The following is a 21,682-nucleotide window of genomic DNA, read 5'->3' as shown; positions in this document are numbered from 1 at the left end:
AGGTCTTCCTAAGATATTCTAGATGTTAAAATGCTGGGAACAACCAGTTTTTGATATCTGTTTTTTTCTCTTGTGTCTGGTTTAGCTATTTCAAACAAGATCTGGGTAGCTATTGCTAGGCATTATGGGATAAGGGGTAGCCTCGAGCCAGTAAACCGCTCTCGAGCTATTGAAGATGGCTGAGTCGGAGCTGATCGGCTCCGATCCCAAACAGCAAGAAAGAAGGCGAGATGAAGACAGCTAACATGGAACGTTATGGTAGGTACATAACTTCTTATTTTCTCTTCCGCCCATCCAACCCAGTATACAGAATAAAATGAACAAACATTTGTTTTAACTTTATACTGTAACCATATTAGGAAGCGTACACAAAAGTTTTAATGATAGATCCATGTTGTCTGCTTCTGTCCATCCTCAAATGTATGGGTACTTTGGATCTGATTTTGGCCACTGTCAGACTTTGGATCCAAGATTTTTGTTCCTCCCTTTACCCATAATCCCCTTGTGCTTAATTACTTCAGATCTTGTTTTCTGCTCAGTTACTGTGAATGCAGATCTCTTGGCTCTGTGCTTTAGGTGTTGGATAAGTGACTTTTTTGTTTTTCTTCCCTCTTGGGACAGTTTTACTTCTTTGTTATTCTTCTAACCTCCCTTACTAAAATATTTCTATATTTTTGGCAATTGCTTTGGGTAGTTTCCCTCCTTTCTCTCCTTTGTTGAATTGTTAGTGACAACATGGTGGAGAAGCATTTCAGGTTTAAAAATGCATCTTTGTGAGCATAAAATCCCCAACCAAGATGTCCATACAAAGTGTGTGTATTGTTTAGGACCTCACATTTGGATGAAGACTGGCTCTGTGTGCTGCTTTCAGAGCCAGGGCCGTCACTGGGAGGAGCAATAAACTGGTATTTAAGGGACTTCTCCCAACCACAGTGTGAGAAGTTCCCCCTTCACAGTCATCCTAGACTGCTTTCGCTTCAGCAAAGAATGTTTCTGATAAGGGCAGTGGGGAGAAGAGCAAGGAAAACGATTAGGACCATCATAAATAGAACCACAAGGAGAATTCTTCTCGGAAACGTTCTCAGGACCAATCAGATCCAGTACCAAAAATCCCTAAGCCATCGAATCTGGCCTTTTTATACTTGACTCTACACAAAAGCCTTAATAACAAAAACAAAGAAAAACAACCACCAAAGCTGTAATAAAACACTTTTAATAACTGGCAAGCACTTACATACAATACTTCATCAGACCATAACATATGCAAACAACGCATTAAGTACACATCCAGTATAAATAATTATCCAATTATCCTATAAAAACTCTTAAATTAAAATTCAAATAAATCAATCCAGTAACCTTCTAGTTTTTAGATAGGGTTATAAAGAAACACTGTCATTTAACCCATATAACCCTTATCTGCCTGCAATAAATAAGCCTGTCAGGATTAAATCTCCCAGTCCTCTGTTCCCAGGGCCCAAGCTGTTTCCAGAACTGTTTAGCCCCAGGCTCGGATCACCTTTCCATAGGGAGTCAAGACCTTCTTCTATGGCATCATCCCAAGATCAGTGTGCTACTCCAAGAGCCTTTCCAAAGTGGACTTTGGCAGAATTCGGATGAAATTTCTGAGGACCCAGATCCATTTGTGGGATCTCCTGTCACTGACTCCTGTTGGAGGTTCTGGACTTGCTCCTCCTTCCCCTGTGCTTGGTGCTCCTTCCCCTATCTGACCTTTGGGCTTGGAACACCTGGATCCAAACAAACCCTGGGGATTGCTTATGTCTGATCTGAAGGATTGAATTTCATCAACACTGACCACTTCTCTGATCCAGTTGACACCATGCACTTCGGATCACGATGGGTCTAGGAGCTGAGGGTAAGGATGGCATTTTAGGGTCAACTCTGAAAATTTTGGATCTTTTCCTTCCTCTCTCTGCTCTGGTCTTTGGCAGCTTGGCCTACCCTTTGTCTGCTTTGAAGTCATATAGGTTCTCCAAGCTTGCCTTTGTCAGGATCCCTGGATCCTGCAGGGTTAGCATCAGACCTGTCTCTGAGTCAGCTATCAAGGCCTTTAAGGGAGCCTTCTCTGTTAATTAATAGAATTTTCAAAGTATTTCCAATACTTGTATAGGATCTCTTGTTATCTTCCTTTTTCTAGACTCCCTAAGCTTGGTGACACCCCTTTCTATTTTCTGTTGCCTGAATTGTGGTGAAAGTTTTTGTGCTGTAGTGTTATTAAAAAAAAAGGTAGCTTAACAGCAATCTTTTTAAACTCATGCATCAAGGTAACACTTGTGTTCTGTTTACCATTCTGCAGTTGCTTCTCTTCTTATTCTGTGAGATTACCCCTATTTTGCAGTACTTTAACACTTAAGTAATTGTTACTGCTTAACCATATTGCCCTTTCTTTTATTCCACTCTGTTTTTAAATTCCACTTAAATGCCTCTCTTTTTAACAGGTAGGTGGGAAAGCGCCAATGTCTGATTTTTATTTAATTACCCTGTGATTTTATTTTAATTATTATTGGCGCATGATATAAAATATTAAGACCTAAAATAAATGCACATGTTTCTGTGAAATGTGTATTCTGTCTACCCTAACCCAGTTTTTGTGTCTTGAAGAGTAGTATGCAAGTTCAGTCTGAACTCCTAGTGCTAAATTCACATCTTCCATGCCAAATGTTTTCATAAATTTCTGTAAAAAAATCTATCCTCCTGGGCCCCCAGATAATTCTTCACTGTTGCAAATCAAATTCAAGTCCCCATCTACAAGTAATATTCGTTGTTGAAAGCTGATTTTCTCCCAGAATTTTCTTAAGCTCCATTATAGCAGTTTTCAATGGAATATAAATACATGCCCGTGTAATCCTTCTCCCTTTCCATTTGCCCTTTAATACTATAAATTTTCTATTGTCTTATGTTTTTCTTCTATTGCTATTGGAGCTCCTCTTGCAATTAATATAAGTACTTCTCTCTCCCTTTGCCCCAGATTTTCTGCTGAATAACCATCTTGAAAACCTTTATCAAATTCACATGTTCGGTTCTTTCCAAGTGTCTCTCCTGGAGCATAGCTACTTGCACTCTACATTTTTAATATAATTCACTCCTCTTTCTGTTTTGTATTTATCTGTGTGATCATTAACGTTTGAACACATTATAGAAAGAATCATGCTCTTGAGGGATTATTCTTCCCACCATTTGTGTATAGCAGCTTTTTTGTAAAATGTATGGTTCCAGCTTTTGTATTCAGTACATGCACCATTTGGCAGGTTAATCTTTTATACAGTTGTTTCTTGTCATCTCCATTTAAGCCTATGTCACAGAATTTTTTGTTTTATTGAAAACCCTATAACAAAAATATACACATATCCTCAATACCCCCATAAAACTTAATACACAAAACTATGTACATAATAAGAACAAGCATTCTAAAATGATAGCCACACCCACAGGCAAGAGACAGTGAAAAAGAAAGGTCATTCATGCTAAGACACATGATATAGCCTGTGCTTTTAGTAAATACTATCTGATTTTTGTCTTTTCTTTGTAGCACTCCCAGCTAAGAACACAGTTGAATGCTTTCAGTAAACATGGTCTCCAAGCCATATCTCTTTCAGATTGCCTGTTGTGCATGTCACCAGAAGACAAACTTCTAAGGGTACCTTGTTTACCAGCCTTATAATATTCAATTTCTTTTCTATTTACATGTTTTGTAATATACTTGTTGCTGGATAAATCCCAGGGTTAACCCAATCATTTGCCAATGCAAGCATGAGAAAAAGCACACTAATTTTCTTTTGCCATGCTCGCTCTCCTTTTTTTTTCTTACGTTGCAGTACCTACGTTTCTTAAAATAGAATACATAAGAAGGGAGAAAAAGAAAAAAAACAAAAGCACCTGTATATATTAATATCCTCATTCCCTATTGCATTGAAAAAGAACTGAAAAAGCTGTACTGCTGAAAATCATGCAACATTTAAACATTACCATTAAGAGAGAAAAAAATGTTTTACTTAGTTAACTTTCTCCCTTCTCCTTCCCAATCCAGAGTAGTTCTCCAAAGCTTAATGACATAATGTAGGGCATATGCTTTAGAGTCCCCTACACATTTAGCAATGTCCACAAAAATCCGTATGTTTCACAAATATAACTATTGATTTCTAATCCTACATTTGTTTGTTTACAGGTTACTGATTTTATTCTCCAAACATTAATAACATGAAGCAGGTATAAGCTTTAAAGTTCCCCACAAGTTTAACAAAGTCCAAGGAAGTTCAGCATTTTCAGATTTTCCTGTTCTGTCATGTTTCACTAATATAATTATTGTTCTATCATCCCAGATTTGTCAATTTCCAAGTTACTAGCTTTAATCATGTTCATCTCCATCTCCGAAATCCTGTCTGTTTCATTATCAGCATATTCCAGATTCTTCTAGTCGATTCTTGTGTTTTCTTCCTTCTGTCAGGCAATTGAAACCAGGAAAAGATTTCATGGGCTCAGTCTTTCTGTAGACCTTAGCACCTGAAGAACACAAAGCATGACCTCTGTCTGATTCATAAGCTCACTGTTTGTTGGGCAACATTTTGTATTTCCTCTTTAGCATGTACTTCATCAAAAATGATTTTGCCCCTCCAGGGAAAAACACTTTCAAGATGGCCGGGTACAGCAGTTTGAATCTCACCCTGATTTTCAACAGTCCCTAAATAATGGAATATATTTACTCCTCTTCTGCCTGGTGTACACTGAGTAGTCATTCTCCGCAAACACTCTATCTCCCACTTTTAGCTCTTTATCTTTCTGCCACAGTTTTGTAAAAATCAGCTCCTTCTGTCGATAAGACTGCATTTTTCTATTAAAGGTCTAGGTTGTTTTTTTAGTAACCAGATTTGGAGCATACATATGATGTGCCCTTTCAACTAAGAACTGCTCTGGATTACCAGTCTAGTTGCCTGTTTGTGCTTTCATAAAATTAATACAGTCTGTTCCTTCCAATTTCTCTGGCACAGCATAAAATCTCAGGTTTTTCCCTACATTGTGTCATCTAATTCTATTATTTTTTTGAAACATCTCTTCTTGTGCAGTCCCATATTTGGCCAGCTTGTTCATTTCAGCCTCTGAATTGTGTAGTTCTGTCATCTTATCTGAATATCTGTTTAAAGCGTCTTCCATTTTTTTCTACCTTCTTATTCTGTGTGTTCACATACTCCTTCAATGTTTCATTTATTTTAACCAGGTCTGTGTGGAGCTGCTTTATACTCTCTTCTAGGTTACTGGAAGTCATGTCAGGAACTTGTAGTGCTTCTTGCTGAATCACTGCAGTACTCCCCTGTCTGTGCTTCTTTCTCACCTTTTGCAGCTGATTTTCCTCCAGATCCTTTATATTTCTTTTTTCATGGCATCCAGGCAGTGCACTTAATAGCCAGTTACTGAAATTCACCTAGAAATCTAGGTCCACTGGTGGTCTTTGGTAAGTTTCTGTTTTCAGACTGGGAGAACCAGAATTCAGCTGTTACTCAATGTGCAGCCATCTTGGAATCCAGTCAATGGTCTTCCATCTTGGTCAGGTTTCAAAAACAAAGTGCTCAGTCTGACTGTAATATCTAAATATTTCAGAGTTGATTGGGCAATGACATCACATCTGGTCATCTTACTACTGGTTCCCATGCAACCCCCATTGCTAAAAGCTGAAAAGATTTAGCACCTGTGTTACCATGCACACAGCTTTGCTCAGATATACCGCTGCTCCTGGAATTCATAAAACCATTTTAACTCTTCTACTCCCCTTACAGAGCTAGCAAGGCAGACATCTGACAGACATTTCATCTGTGGATGTAATCAGAACTGTAAGATACAATCTTTAAGGCCTAATTTAATTTCAGCAATTTGTTTTTCAAAGTTTGCTGCAGCTGGGTTGTGATTAACCTCTTCTCTTCCAGTATCTTCTGTTAAAACATATGCATTTAATTCAGTTACAATACATGTACGTTTCTGTTCTTTCCAGCAGGGCACATTGTTGATAAACACAGCTTTATTAATACATTTTTAAACGCAAGCATCTGGACAAATCTGTTTGATACACAAATGACATATAATTCTTTACAAAACTCTATCTAGCTTTTGCTGGCATAGATCATCACAGAGCCATCCTCCTGAATATCCTTCAGTGAGTCCTCGTGAGATTTGGGTAGCTGAGGTCTCTGTCCCATAAATTGAGGATGGACAGAAGAGACAACATCAGATATGAAAATTATGTACTTACCATCCCTTTCCAGTTGTCATGTTCTTTTGGTCCTGGAGTGACTGCACTGATTTGTTGACAACCTGGTCATGTCTTTGCATGCACTGTGTCCCAGGATCTCCTACACACATATGTTGTGTGTGTGCCTATATATATATATATATATATATATATATATATATATATATAGATATAGATATAGATATAGATATATAGATATATGGGTCTACTTTTCTTTATCAAAATTACATTATTTTGAAAAAAAAAAAGTACAACCCCGATTCCACGAAAGCCGATTCACCGAAGCATGGTACAGTGGGGATAAGGAAAATATATCCTTTTCCCCACTGTAGTGGGATCTAGGAGTTGGTTTATTTAAGTAGTGGGGATGTGGGGGTGCAGAGGGGCTTGCTCCCCAGCAAAGCTGTGTTTTGAATGTTTATTTTGTTTATTTAGCCAAGCCGATGAATCGGCTTTCACGAAAATGCACGTTGGGCGTCGTACTTTTCTTTTTCGAAATAATGTAATTTTGATAAAGAAAAGAAGACCTATATATAATATATATATATATATATATATATATATATATATATATATATATATGTATACATTATATATAATACATACAGTATATATATATATATATATATATATGTACACACATACAGTATATATATATATATATATATATATATATATATATATATATATATATATATATATATATATATATATGAGTCTACTTTACTTACCTGAATGACTACATTACAGACTTTCACTTCGCTGAGACGAAAGGACCGATATCTGGAACACCGATTTTCCACTCGCGGTAAGTAACTGCTTGGCCATCCCCAAAATAATAAATAAACCGAACAAAATTAAATACACCCATGTGGGGGGCTTTGCCCCAACATTCTGCTAACTAAATATACCAACTCTGAGATCGCACTACCGCAGGGATAAGGGGCAAAGTTCAACAGGATGGCCAAGTGGTTACTTACCTTGAGTGGAAAGTCGGTGTTCCAGATGTCGGTCTTCTGGTTTATCTGTCCTTTTGTCTCAGCAAAGTGAAAGTTGGTGATGTGGCTGCTCTGGTAAGTAAAGTAGATCCATATATGTATATGTACATGTACATAAATGTGTGTGTGTGTGTGTATATATATATATATATATATATATATATATATGTGTATATATTTGTGTGTGTGTATATCTATATATATATATATATATATATATATATATATATATGTATATATACACGTATATGTATGTATACACACACACACACACACACACATATATGTGTATATATATTTCTTGTTTTGAGGAGGTGTAATGATTTTGGTCATAGGAAGTGGGTAAACTCGATTTGAGGTAATTTAGAGCAAGGAGGGGATTGTAGGTAATGGGAAGAGCCCAAACTGTGGGCCCAAATTTAGAAAGTGGCCGAAGTCAGATCCCATCAAATCTGAAGTACCCATACATTGAGGATAATAACAGCAGACAACACAGATCTATCATTATGGTAAGTATAACTTTCCTTTATGCTTTCTAATAAGGCTACAGCTGAAAGTTAAAACACATGTTTGTGTTTTATTCTGTACACTGATTTTACTGGATTACCAGGAGTAGGGCTTTCTAAGGTGTACTTCTGCATAGTATGTTATCTCACCTTGCAACTTACACTGCATCTCAGTGTGTGAAAGGATTCTCTCTGATAAAACACTCTTTGGGGTGTTATTCCTTAACTGTACAATGTGCATGGAGATTCAGATCATCTCCTTCATTGCTTAAGCCACAAACATAGTGATAGGAAGTAATTTTGCACACGCGCACGTGCGTGAGTCAAGGATGGTGTAGTAAGATCACTAGAATAAAGCTGCTGAGTAGTAATGAGGTATGTTTATTCACTTGCCTGCAGTCCCTAACAGTGCAAAAATTAAACTCCCAAAATCGCACTTCAGTGGGAAAAGGGAGATTCCCTAATCCCCACTGTACTGTGATGGCACGTGTGATAAGATGACTTTTTATCAACTGTACCAGCTTTTTCTTCAGTTCGTTAAGTTGACTTGTCGATGAATAGTATGTTTTCCATACAGACACACTGTTTGAAATATGCGTTTTCACTGCCCTTTTAAAAGTTTGTTGCTAGGCAAGTGATGGTTAGTAGTTTGGGGCAGTGGTAATGTGATGTTTCCTGGCAGTAATGCAAATTTGTTTTGTGTGAGGGTTGGCTTTAGGGGCATGCAATTAACTTGTTCTCATGAGAAAATAGATGTGCAGTAGAGTAATACACAATTTGTCATGCCTTCTTAATTAATTAGTAGGTTATGCTGTACATAAGATATTGGCAGGTGAATGGGACAGACCTTTCATACATGTCATTGTGTTTGTTCGACACTATCAAAGTTATTTTCACATCCCTGGTGATTGTGTACTATTTTGCTTTGCACTTCATAAAGATCATTTATGTCTTGTCATTTTTTTTTTTTTTTTCTTAGTTGAAGGAACTCCAAAGAGAGTAAAGATTGCATGCAATACTGACAAGGCACCAGAAACCCATAAACTGGTAATAATGACCCAGGTCTGTAAACAAATTGTTGCTAAAAGCTCAGATGAGTTAGTTGGAGCACACGTAAAAATTCATCGCTGCAGTGATTCTTCTATTTACCTTCTTTCTCCCTTGAGGTAAGCCTGGTTTAAGGCCAGCTTTATTAACTTTCTCTTAAAATATATTATTCACTTTTTGTTAATGTCTAGGTTTAGGAAAGTACAGTTGTGTAAGTAAGCTTACCATATATTCAAATGATTACTGCTGCAATAGCATAATATAGGTTATATCCTGCACAGGATTTAACAGCTGGCCGCCTTCCAAAGTTTCAGGGCATTTTCCACAAGCCAAAAGCTGATTTAAAACTCTGGTTTGGGTGCCATGCCCTTCATAGCTTTCATTCCAGTACGAAAGTGGGCTAAGCCCTGAGAGGGACAATGCTAGAAAAAGTATAGGTCCACGCCTTGACAAAAATTCAACCAAAAGTAAGGGGCTGGAGGGAAAGGAGTGGCTACTGCAGCAGTGACCATTCAAACATCTATATGGGTAAATTATCACAGCTTAGAAAAATTAGGAAGAGGAAAGAGAAGGATTCAGGAGCCCCTGGAGAATGGTGCTAGCAAAACCTGTCCTAGACTTGGAAAATCAGCCTGACTTATAGTGCTTTTAAAAGGTATGCACGGAGGATGAAGTTGCTGCTTCTTGAATCCATTCCTTTCCAGAAAGCCATAGATGACATCAGGGCCCATGGTAGAATGAGCCTTGACCCTGCCTGGAATAGTTTTTGGTGTGGTGGGAATAAAGCTTATATCCTGAGACAACCATTTGAAATGGTCTGCTTTGAGACGGGTCATGATCCTTTCTGCTTACCTTCACAAGAAATGAACAACCAGTCAGAGGTTTTGAAAGATTTTGTTCTGTCAAGATATAGTACCTGAGTTTTCTGTGGGCATCCAAGGTATGAAGAAACCTTTGCCCCTTATTTTTTAAGGTTCTTGAAGGAAGACAAGGAAAATGGATAGATTAGCATAATGTAAACTCTGATACCACTTAAAACATAAAAAAAAAGAGAAGCCCTGTCTTTGTGGAAAATGAGATAAGGTTGACCCAGTATAAGAGCTTGTAACTTGGATACCTTCTTGCAGAGGTCACAGCAGCCAGTGAAACTGTTTTCATTGTCAATAACCCCAAGTCAGCCAATTGAGTTGGTTCATATGGAGCAAGTGTTAATTTTTAACACAAATTTAAAGTCCCAAGCAAAAGCCAATGTTTTTTTGTGAGGTTTCTTATGCAGAACCCCTTTTAAAAACATTTTGATATGAGACTGCATTGAAAGAGAAGGATCCAAGGGCAGATATCCTGAAATGGCCAACAAATCAATCTTGATAAAGGAGTAAGAGAGGCCATAGGACAGTAACTCACATAAATACTGTAAAACCAGAGAAGTTCTGGCCCTGAATAGTGCTGGTTCTTTTGTTGGCCCCAACTCAGAAATCCTTTCCATATGATATATGATTTTCTGGTAGCAGGCTTTCTTGTCTCCATTAATACCCACTGAATATCCTTAGAAACCAGTCATCTAAAAGGTATTAAAACCTTATCCAGTAGTAGTTTGGAGTCAGGCTATATCAAACACCCCTGATCTTGTGAGAGTAAATCCGTTCTCTGAGGAAACTTGTGGTAATTGCCCCTGGCCATTTCCAGAAGGGAGAATTGTTAGGATAATTTAAAGTTATACAACTGTGGTATAAAAAGCATTACTATGAACTGTTTCATTTCTCTTTATGTTGATTAGTTGTGTATTTAAAGGATGAAATTGTATTTATTTATTTTACATTTGTTGACCGGGCTAGTCTGACTGGATATATGTCCATTTTTCAGCAGAGGCCCTGGGAGAAAAGCTCCAAACCATACAAATAGAATGTTATTACATATATACATGATAGGTACAGATAGCAAATTCATCTCAATATTTCACTACAGTGAACATTTAGAGAGACATATAGTCTGACACGTTAAAACATACACAATTTTTGGACTAACAGCAACACTCATTCTAAGTGAAGCAAAAAGTATACTTATATCTAGGGATATAGGATAAGAGTTAGCCAGGGTAAGAACAGGGACATAGCCAACATGTTTTCAAGTACTGTTTAAGGTTATTTTTGAACTGGGTTATTGAGGAAACTGAAATAAGATCGGTAGGCAGTGAGTTCCAGGTTTTGCCAATTGAGTTGGTAAACAAGAAGTCACCAGCTGAGTTGCTGGTTTTAATTGTTTGCACTAGTAGCCTATTGGATGAGCGTAGGGTCTTGAGATTACTGTAGGGGTGATAATGTTATTGAGTATGGGTGTGTTTTCATGCTGGTAAAGAATCTTATGTGCAATTATAACTTGGTTGTACTGAAGTTGGTTAGGCAATTCATTCAAACCACCCAAAATGACTTAAGTTATGACTGTGGTGAATTCTGTATGCAGCTCCAGTGGCAAATTTAGCAATGTTATTATAGAAGCTTGTTAGTTTATTAAGGGCATTTTTACTCAAGTTTGTGAATATGGGGGAGGGATAAAGGAGGGTAGAGAGTAAATGTATGCAGGCAATAACAGTCCCGGCTAGTGGGGTTAGGAAGGGGGTTTAATTCTGTATAGTGAGCCAAGTTTTTTATTGACTGCTTTTATAGTTTGGTTAATATGCATATCGAACTTAAGGTTATTATCAGTTATTACCCCTAATAGTTTATTAGAGGGATCAGGTGATATGATGGTGCTGTTGTTTGACTTAACAGTAAAAGTAAATGAGGAGGACCTATGGGTTGGAGAGAATAGTAGCAGCTTTGTTTTCTTAGGATTTAATATGAGTCGATGGTTAAGGAGCCAGTTTTCAACTATATTAAAAAACATTTTGGGTTAGAGTCTGTAGATCAAAGGGGGAGGTGGCCAAGCAAATTAAAGTGGAATTGTCAGCATATTGGATACAGGTTGCGTGTGAAATGACTGTATATAGGTCACTAATAAAGATCGAAAATAGGAGAGGTCCTAATATGGAGCCCTAGTGAACGCCAAGCATAATGGGAAGAAGGGTTGATAACTTGTACTACCATAGGACAGCCTGTTGCCTATCATTTAGGTAAGATTGGAACCATTGGATAGCCAGATTATCTAGGGAAAAGGTTTTAAGTGTGTTTGAGTAGTTGATGGTTTACCATGTAAAAGGCTTTAGAGAGATCAATAAAGAAGGCAGAGGAAAGAATGTTGTTGCGATTTTTGTTTATGATGTCAGAAAGGAATAGGAGGACAGAGGTGGTGCTGTGAAATGGTCTAAAGCCATGCTGACAGTTGGTAAGTAGATTGTTTTGGATAAGATAGCTCAGCAGTTCTTTATGGATACATTTCTCCATAATTTTAGCCAGGGGTGATAAAATAGCTATGGATCTATAATTTGATAGTTCACTGGAGTTGCTGCCTTTATAGAGAGGGATAATATGGATATTTTCCAGATAGAGGGAATGGAAGCTTCCGATATAGTTCTATTAAGCAGGATGGAGATGGGGTATGCTATGGCATCCGCAGCTTTTTGTGGATATTCTGCAGGTAAGAGATCAAGAGAGAGGGGGGTTGGTTTAAGTTTCTTAGTAAGGGTACTAACAAGATGTGGGGACTGGTTGAAGGTGAAAGGAGGGTTGGGAGCTGGGTGTAGTAGTAGTTGGATTTGAGCCATCGAGACATAACTGGTTGGCTAGGGATTGGATGGTCTCAGTAAAAAAAAACTATTAAAGGTATTGGCAACTTCTTTTGGACATTTGTGGTTGTTAGCTGATAGGGTAGGAGTGGTGGATTTACCTGGGTGTAGGAGTTTGATACCTGCCCAGAACTTTTGAGGCTTGTTTTGATGTATCTGCTGTAGTTGGTAGTAAAAGTTTTTTTTGTCTAACAAAATGGATCTTTTTGTGTCATTCCTCAGTTGTCTATATTTAAGTTGATCTAAAGGGTCTTTTGTGGCATGCCACTTGACCCATACTTTGTTTCTAAGTAAGATTTCTTTGTCTAGTTTCTTTTGAAATCCATGGGGCAGCTTTTGTATTCGCTCTAATAGAACATGCTGGCACATGGCAGCCAAGGATGGCTAAAAATTTGGTATTAAAGTATGTTACTGCTTCCTCCAGTGGCAGGTGTTTTAGGACTGACCAATCACATAATCTGAGTTCATTCTGGAAGTTAGTGGGGTTGAAGTTTTTATTGTTCCTTATTGTTTTATAGGTGGGTTGGTTAGGAATGTCAGTCTTATGCCTAATTATAAATGCAAGAACGTGATCACTTGTATCATCAGGGAGGGTCCCTGCCTTGTATATATGGGGATGACTATTAATGAGAAGCCAGTCTAAGGTACTTTCTATGTTGTTGTGTTTACTGATCCTAGTGGGGGAGGTAATGATATGAGTAAACCCATATAGATTTACATGGATAGGAGGGTGTTCGACTGGAACAACTGTTCCACAGATGTTGGAGTCGCCAAGAACAATGGTTTCTTGGGGGATAGTTAGCTGACAACCAATATAGGATGTCCTCTAGGATGTTTGTTATTGCCTGGGCGAATATAGACACAGATGGTGTGTATGCATTTGCATTCATTGATTTGTAGCGTAGTAACAAGAATTTCAGCATTATCGACTTGGGGTGGTTGAGAGGATTCAGTGGTCAACTGCAGCTCAGTTTTATATAAAATAGCTACCCCCCCCCCCTTCCTAGCTTTGCGGTCAAGTCTTAGTATATCATAACCTGGAGGTATTACCTCATTGTCTGTAGTTGATGGTTTTAGTCAGGTTTCGGTAAGACATAATACATCTGGAAAATGAACATCTAAGAGTGCATGAAGGTGGTGAACATTATTATTTATGCTTCTAATGTTCAGGTGGCTGATCAAGAGCGAGTTGGAAGGTCTATTTAGGGTTTGTAAGTTAGAGGGAATAGTAGTAATAGAGCTAGAGTCATTAGTAGTAGTTGGGCCAGGGTTAGGGAGCATGTCTCATTGTGCTGTAACCTAACTAGAAGCTTTAGGAATTTGATTATTAGGTTATGGTATTGTTTGGTTTCAGGTTGATGTTTTATTTACCTTGTGTTTTACTTGTATTCTGCTTTTAACTGCATATTAAAACTTGAAGAGACCACAGCTCTGTCTCTTGAGTCAGTCATCACCCTCCCACCCAGTTACTGTAGTGCTCTTAAACACCACTGTCTTTCTAGTTGCCTTCCCCTTATATTAATTTGACCATGTCTCATTTCCTTTCTGTTTTTACTGGTTTGTGCGAGTAAGCACAAGATTATCATTTTGTGAAATCACTCCCCTTCAACTATTTAAATTTATTGGCCATCCTACTGTATTCCATAGTACCAGAATACAAAAGTGACCACCCCCTTTCAATCTATCTTGCTGTTTAAAAAATAGTGAGACTCCACTAAAACTTAACTTTTTAGACCGGTAAAACTTAAGTTTCCTACTTTCACATCTGACTCGTTTAGTGCACACTGCAGGGTTTAGGATAAACCTTTTTTTTTTTTTCATCTTACCTTTAAACATCCCTGTGACTAACACTTGCTTTAAAACCTGCTGGAAAGCACTAGGAAGTCTTAAACTGATACAAGAAATCAACTCTCCTTTTTAATAAGGAGAAATTAATCGTAGGCACTAAACAGCCTATAATTGCAAAGGACCTTGTTAAGGTAAGGTAAAACGGCTCATGTACTTCACAAAACAAAACACCAAACCAGGCATGTTCAGGGGTCAGCTTCCGGTAATTTCTCCTGTCCACCTGGTGAATCTGGGCATACTGGGGCAATGCAGAAATTCCCTCATGTACACAGACAACCCTCTCCTCCTACCACCCAACACTACAACCTGTGAGAGATGCACTTACATAGCCAAACTGGAAGCAAAGCTCTCTCCACCCAAGATTGTGCTAGACAGTCAAGAGGAGAAGGTTAACACCCACACTACACCTCAAGCAAAACATAGCCCTTCTAAACCCACACCACCATCACCCACACATAGCAGCACTAAACCCACATATGTGGAAGCCCTTAACATTGACCTCCCCAAGCAACAATGACCTCTGAAGCTGAAACGCAAATAAACACCAATCACAACCGAAGTATCACATAGCTCACACCACCAGTGTGCCACCCAACAACAGCCCCTAAGGCAAGACAATGTACCCAACACTTCAGTCATAGGTGACTCTATAATCGGGCACACTGATGTACCACTCACCAGGCTGAACAAGGTGAAATTTACAGTCAGCTGCCTGTCGGGTGCCAGGATCCGCCACATAAAGCATGCACTCAAGTCACTTCACAGCAAGTACAAATATGACTCTGTCATTGTCCATGTTGGAGTGAATGACTTGAGACGTACCTCCCTAGACTACATGAAAAGAGACATGGAAGAGCTCTCTGATCATGTGGCCCAGGCAGGTATGACCCTAGCTCTGAGTAGCATCCTTCCTTCACCCAGAATACCACACTATAAGGACAAAATGATTGACTTCAACAATTAGCTAAGCTTCTGGTGTCATTCAAAGGGGTTCCAGTATCTGTCTGCCTGAGACGACATGATCGACAGACCACGATGCTTTGCCAGAGATGGACTGCACCTGTCAGCCCTGAGATTCAGGTTACTGGCTAAGGCTCTTGCCACCTCTATAGTGCCTTTTTTAGGCAAAGTTCAAAGGGCAAAACCACCACTGTAACAAGTACAGGCATGCAAACTCTAAAGGTAATACTACTCAATGCTAGAAGTCTAAACCTCAAAATACACTCTCTCGAGGCACTCCTAAAAATGGAGAACATCGATATCTGTGCAGTAACTGAGACCTGGTTCAAGGCTCCAGAAAGCACCCCTGCAATACCAGGCTACAACTCTTGCCACACTTTTCAGCCACCAAACCAGGACCGAAACACTAAAGGTGAAGGAGTGTCTTTATTCACCAAGGATATTCACAACACCAGGCTAGTTGCCCAACACAATGCATCTGAAATTCTCCAGGTGCAACTAACACTAGGTAAGACTGCAATCCAAATTGTAGCTTGCTACAGATCCCCCACCATGCCCCAAGATTCTCACTACACCTTTCTAAACATACTGGAAAATATTACGATACAACCAAACACCCTAATACTGGGTGTTTTCAACTACCATACCATTGACTGGCAAAACTACTTGTGTACCAACACCTTTGCCCAACGATTCTTGGAATTCATAAATTCCAACTCCTTGAATCAACTATTCCTTAGTCCCACCAGGGGCTCCAATATCATAGACCTGGTCATTACCAACATGGGAAATCGATGCTCCACACCTATGGTCACCCCCCCCCCCCCCGTTGGTCAGGTCTGACCATAAACTAATCACCCTTGACATCCACATCCCACCCCCACCCCCACCCCCCAGTACGGAAACTTCTGTAAAAAACTTCTCCAAAACAAACTTCATGCTACTCAAGTCAGAAGTGACAAACTTCATGACACCCATGCAGATGGGAACTGAAAGTCCGACTGCTGAATCCTACACTAAGGCACTGTATGAGCACATCCACTCGTGCATGAATCGTTCCATCCCCATTAGAACCAAGACGCTGTCCTCCAAAAAAATGAAGCCAATCTGGTGGTCCCTTGTCATAAACAAACTTTACAACAAAAAGGAAGAAACTGTTGCAAAAAAAGAGGAAAATCCCAGGATGCAGTAAGAAGCTGAGACCCCTCATAAAATCCTCCAAAGCTAGTTACGAAAATAAAATTGCCAAAGATTCCAAAGACAACCACAAGGCGTTCTATAGCTATGTCAAGAATCTAAATGGCAATACTCAGATATGCTCTGAGCTACAACAGAATGACATTAAATATACTGATCCCAAGGATATTGCCAATATCCTGGCAGATCGATTCAGTGCAAACGTCACCCCCCTCTCACCCCCTAAAGGGCCCAACTCAATACCAAAAGATTGCCAAATCCAGTAATAATCGTCACACAGGTAAAAAAATGCACACTCCAAAGCTAAGAATACAGCATCAATGGGACCAGACGACATCCCAGGCTGTGTACTACATGAACTACAAAATGATCTGGCACCTCACATAAGTGTCATGTTTAATCATAGCCTCACCTCAGGCTTCATGCCCACTGAGTAGCGCACAGCTACAGTTATCCCACTCCATAAGGGGGGATCCACCTTGGATCTTGGGAACTACCACCCCATCAGTCTGACAAGCCTGATCTGCAAGACCATATAAACAAAGACATTGGCAACCTTCAAACACTGGACCCCATGCAGTTTGGGTTCGTGAAGGGACAATCTTATCTTCTGAACCTGATTGACTTCTTTGAATCAGTCTCCAGAGCTGTGGACAAGGGTAAGGTGGTCCACACAGCCTATCTGGACCTCGCCAAAGCCTTTGACACCATCCCCCACTCTGGAATCATAGATAAACTTACTAAGGTGGGCATTAATCCCTATGTCATTCAATGGGTTGCCAGCTAGCTTACTGACAGAACCCGCAGTGTAAAAGTAGCCGACTCCAAATCCAGCTCCAGACAAGTGGCATACCTCAGGGTTCAGTCCTGGGACTGCTCCTGTTTGCCATCTACTTCTCTGAAGTACAGGCCAACACCAAGGGACTCTGTTTTTTCAAAGTTCGCAGATACCTGCAAACTGGGAGCCATTATTGACTCCCCAAATTATGTGGATATTCCACAAAAGGACCTTACAGAAACAGATGCTTGGTGCCAGAGCCATGGGCTCAAGCTCAGTGCCAAGAAATGTATAGTTATCCCCTTAGGGAAAAAAACATGTACCTGTGAATTACCACATAGGTGGCAGTACACTAAACACTGAAAGTGTGATAAGAGACTTAGGGACACAGGTGGACAGTGGTCTAACTTTCGATACCCACATTGCCACAACAGTCAGGAAATCCTTTTATGTGGCACACCTCATCACTAAGGGCTTTTCATCCGGAAAAAAGGAGGTCATTGTCCCACTGTACTCGTCCCTCATTAGACCCATTATAGAATACAATGCCCCATTTGGTATGTACCTCTCAAGACATCTGCAACAACTGGAAAGGCTGGAGAAATACCTCACTAAACGAATCACAAGCCTAAAGCAGATGCCCTATGCTGGCCATCTACAAAACTCACCTTTACTCTGTCGCATATTGTCTACTCAGAGGCAGTCTCTGCTTAACATACAAGACTGTGTCAAACCCAGAGCTGTTGGACATGCTACACTGAAAGAAATCCCAATCCCTCAGAGAGACACGCTCCAGGGATCTAAACCTTGTCATCACAATGAACAAAACATGCTGGAGGGATAGGTTCCTGACCCAGTTACTCCCCAGACTCTGGAATAGACTGCCCTTACATGTCAAGCAAGAGCACCTCTTTGGCCCTCTTCAAAAGGAACCTTGCTGAGTGGATGGGAGATGGAAAATTCACCCCGGGGATCACGTCAGTCGCCCTGAGAGAAATGGGTCAAGGGAAATAAATACTGTGGAAGAAATAGCCAGGGAATTGTTATGGCTAGGCTTGTATAGGCCGTACAGTCGATAGCCCAGTATCAACCTATGTATCTACATCTAATGGGTCGGTGATATTTTGTATATAAGGAGTTAGGCAAGTATGGTTTGTTTAATTGGATTTGCATGTTTGGGCCTATTGGAGTAGAGGTTTGACCTCTAGGGTAGTGAAAACCTAGGTAGTTCTGATATTCATAGGTGGTGAGTGGATATAGAATAATCATCAGAGGTAAGAGGGAAAATAGTAGTATTAAATTGAAAGGAGTTGAAGTAAGTAGTAATGGCATTTTAGCGATCTTGCACATTGACTAGGTTATAGTAAGGTAAGTAAGGTAGGGTAGTTAAGAGTAAGCCACTTTAAGGATTAGGTCTTTGTTGATTGGTTCTAAGAAGTGGGGGTGTGGTTTGGGTCCTGTAAATTTAGCACTACTGGGAGCAGGTGGGAATAGGGGGCATCGAGCGGAGCTGGGCTAATACAGACACAAGATACTTACAGCCTCCTAAAGAATGTATATGCAAGGATGGTTAGAACTTGGTGTTTTTATCGTTCAACTCTATCAAACTGCTCCTTATCATCCACTAGTAGGTTCCTTAGTGTAGCACTGTTATTTCTAGTAGGTATAGATGGGGAATATCAAAAGTTGTTATGTGCTTTACCTAATATAGTATTTAAGGTAAGTCCATTTTTGGTTGCATGGGGATTTCTCTAATGTAATGCTAGGGACACCTCCAGTGCTGTAGACCCAGGGCTTTAGATAAAATTAGTTATAGACATTCACAGTGATAAACCTGTTGAATTAGTTTTTAGAGGTGCAGGACAGCTTTAGCTTTCCGTTTTGAATTTCACAGGGTGATGTCCTTCCTATGTTGCAAGCCTCTCGGGGATGTTGATAGTATGGAGGGGGATAGCACCTGATCAAAAAATAGTAAATTAGTACACTGGTGATCTGTATGGCAGTTGTACCTCTCTAAAGCATAATTAAACTAAAACAATACACTGTAAAGCTATCAACTCTGCTAGCCAGTAGAGCAAGTTACCGTTTATAACAGCATTTAGAAGTTATCACTAGGACCAGAACAATGCATTTCTTGTTTAAATGTTCCAGAGTTGGCCAAATAAGTATAGTCATAGTGATTTAGAGCTAGCGACCATCTCTTTCAGTCAGTTTTTGCTTCTGCGCCTAACACAGATTAGCTATTTTAATCAAAACATATTATAACGTTACTATTTTAGCAAGAATTCTCAAGCAGTCTAGTTCCAAACACAAAGCAGATTATCCTTCCACATGTAGTGTTTCTGCCGAGCTTGCACTGGTTAACAAGCAATCAGAGTAAATGTCACAGGGGATAAAGTTCACTGTTTAGAATGAGTATATATGTATGCAGTTGAACATATTAGGCAGCACAACTATTTTTGATTTTTAAGAAGGCAAGATACAAGGGTTACATACCAGTTTAAAGATGTAGCTTACTGGGTCAGGAGTGCTGGGGCATATGAAATATGGTACCTGTAGTAGAGGGATAAGTAACCCTGCTTGTGTAGGAGAAGGGGGAGGAGGCTAATACAGGCACAAGATACTTACAGCTGCTTAAAAGATGTATATGCAAGAATGGTTAGAACTTGTATGTTTTTCTTTTAACTCCACCAAACTGCTCTTTATCATGTACTAGTAGGTTCCTTAGCATAGCGATGTTATTTCTAGTAGGTATAGCTGGGGAATATCTAAAGTTGTTTTGTGCTTTACCTCATATAGTATTTAAGGTAAGCCCATATTTGGTTGCATGGGGATTTCTCTAATGTAATGCTAGGGAAACCTCCAGCGCTGTAGACCCAGGGCTTTAGATAAAAGCAGTTATAGACATTCACAATAATAACCTTGTTGAATTAGGTTGCAGAGGACAGCTTTAGCTTTCTGTTTTGAATTTCAGCAGGGTGAAGTCCTTCCTGTGTTGCAAGCTTCTCAGGGATGTTGGTAGTATGGAGGGGGATATCACCTTGCTGAATTAGGTTGTAGAGGGCAGGTCAGCTTTAGCTTTCTATTTTGAATTTCGGCAGGGAGATGTCCTTCCTATGTTGCAAGCCTCTCTGGGATGTTGGTAGTATGGAGGGGGATAGCACCTTGTTGAATTAGGTTGCAGAGGAACAGGACAGCTTTAGCTTTTATTTTATGTAAGATTCCCCTAGAAGACATCCAGCTGCTGTGCTAGAGAGAGAGAGAGATTAATCAGTTTGTGGAATATCACCCGCTTTGTCTGTATAGTTGTAATTTAAGTAACCAGTTTTTTATTGCTTTTTTTGGGAGAGCGTCTGTTACCTGGGCCAGAAGGGAGTCACCACAGTGATATTGAAGAGTTCTCCTGAATCTTCTCCTGAATCTTCAGAAGTACTTGCATATTAGTGGAATGTTAATGGAAAGGGTTGAAAAGCATAAAGGAACGTTACTGTCCAAGGAAAAGACAAGGCATCAGTCTTGGCCTTCTTACATGGAGTCCTAGAACAGAATCTCTTACCAAGTGATTATTTAAAGAGGAGGAAAAAGATCTACTTAAGGTGTTTCCACAGACAGGTCAAATCTTGGAAGACCCCCTCAAATTCATTTTCTATTCATGAGCATCTGTCCTGGTCGTAATAAGCATGTCTGCCACACAGTTTTGCTCTTATGGGATGTATGATGGTTGTAGACTGAGATTGTGCAATAAAGCTAATATCCCATGCTAACATGACCAGCCTGCAAAGTGGGTATGATTTGATACTCCCTTTGCTTGTGTACCACATCACTGTGGTGTTGTCTGTAAACACTTGGAAGTCCGAAAAACCACAGATAATTCAGAGTTTAGAGCCTTGTAGGAGCTAACATCTCTCTCTCATGATTGTATTTTGGTTTGTCTGTTTTGTTCCAAAGACTTTATTTTTGTCCCTGTTGATACTGACCCCAAGTGAAGTCTGAGGCATCTGTTGTAATTGACTGTACTGGAGTAGGAGGGGAGGATGGGGAGACCTGGATTCTGAAAAATTTGATGTCTCCACCACACAGTCTCACTTTGTACAAATTTTAAGACTGGAATTTGAAAACGCTGTGGATGCAAATACTGGGACCATAGAGATTTTTGATACCATTGTATTTTCTTCATGTGGAGTCTTGCAAGAGGTATCCTGAAGAATCCTGGATATCATTGTGGTGTGGATATCCCACCACTGCCAAACCAATATGTGATGTGGATGTCCCACCACTGCCAACCAATGTGTGACAACCCTCCACCTCTGCGCAAGTAATCGGGGATCCTCAAGCCTCATCACTAGCACCTGTCGGGGATGTTCACTG

The 21,682-nt window shown here is 39.7% G+C and overlaps 1 protein-coding gene across 8 annotated transcripts in view; it reads left to right on the top strand.

Moving 5' to 3' along the window:
• Nucleotides 1-21,682, top strand: part of LOC122790302 (TBCC domain-containing protein 1-like) — a 563,587-nt gene that overhangs the window by 323,082 nt on the left and 218,823 nt on the right. For all 8 annotated transcript variants that reach the window (XM_044057812.1, XM_044057808.1, XM_044057811.1 and 5 more), the window contains exon 6: nucleotides 8,743-8,929. In XM_044057812.1, coding sequence (XP_043913747.1) covers nucleotides 8,743-8,929 — 187 coding nt within the window. The remainder of the gene's footprint in view (nucleotides 1-8,742; nucleotides 8,930-21,682) is intronic.

This window comes from Protopterus annectens, chromosome 16.part0, assembly GCF_019279795.1.
Source record: "Protopterus annectens isolate FY-2018-M chromosome 16.part0, PAN1.0, whole genome shotgun sequence".
Lineage (NCBI taxonomy): Eukaryota > Metazoa > Chordata > Ceratodontiformes > Protopteridae > Protopterus > Protopterus annectens.
This window is presented reverse-complemented; position numbering and strand designations above follow the sequence as displayed.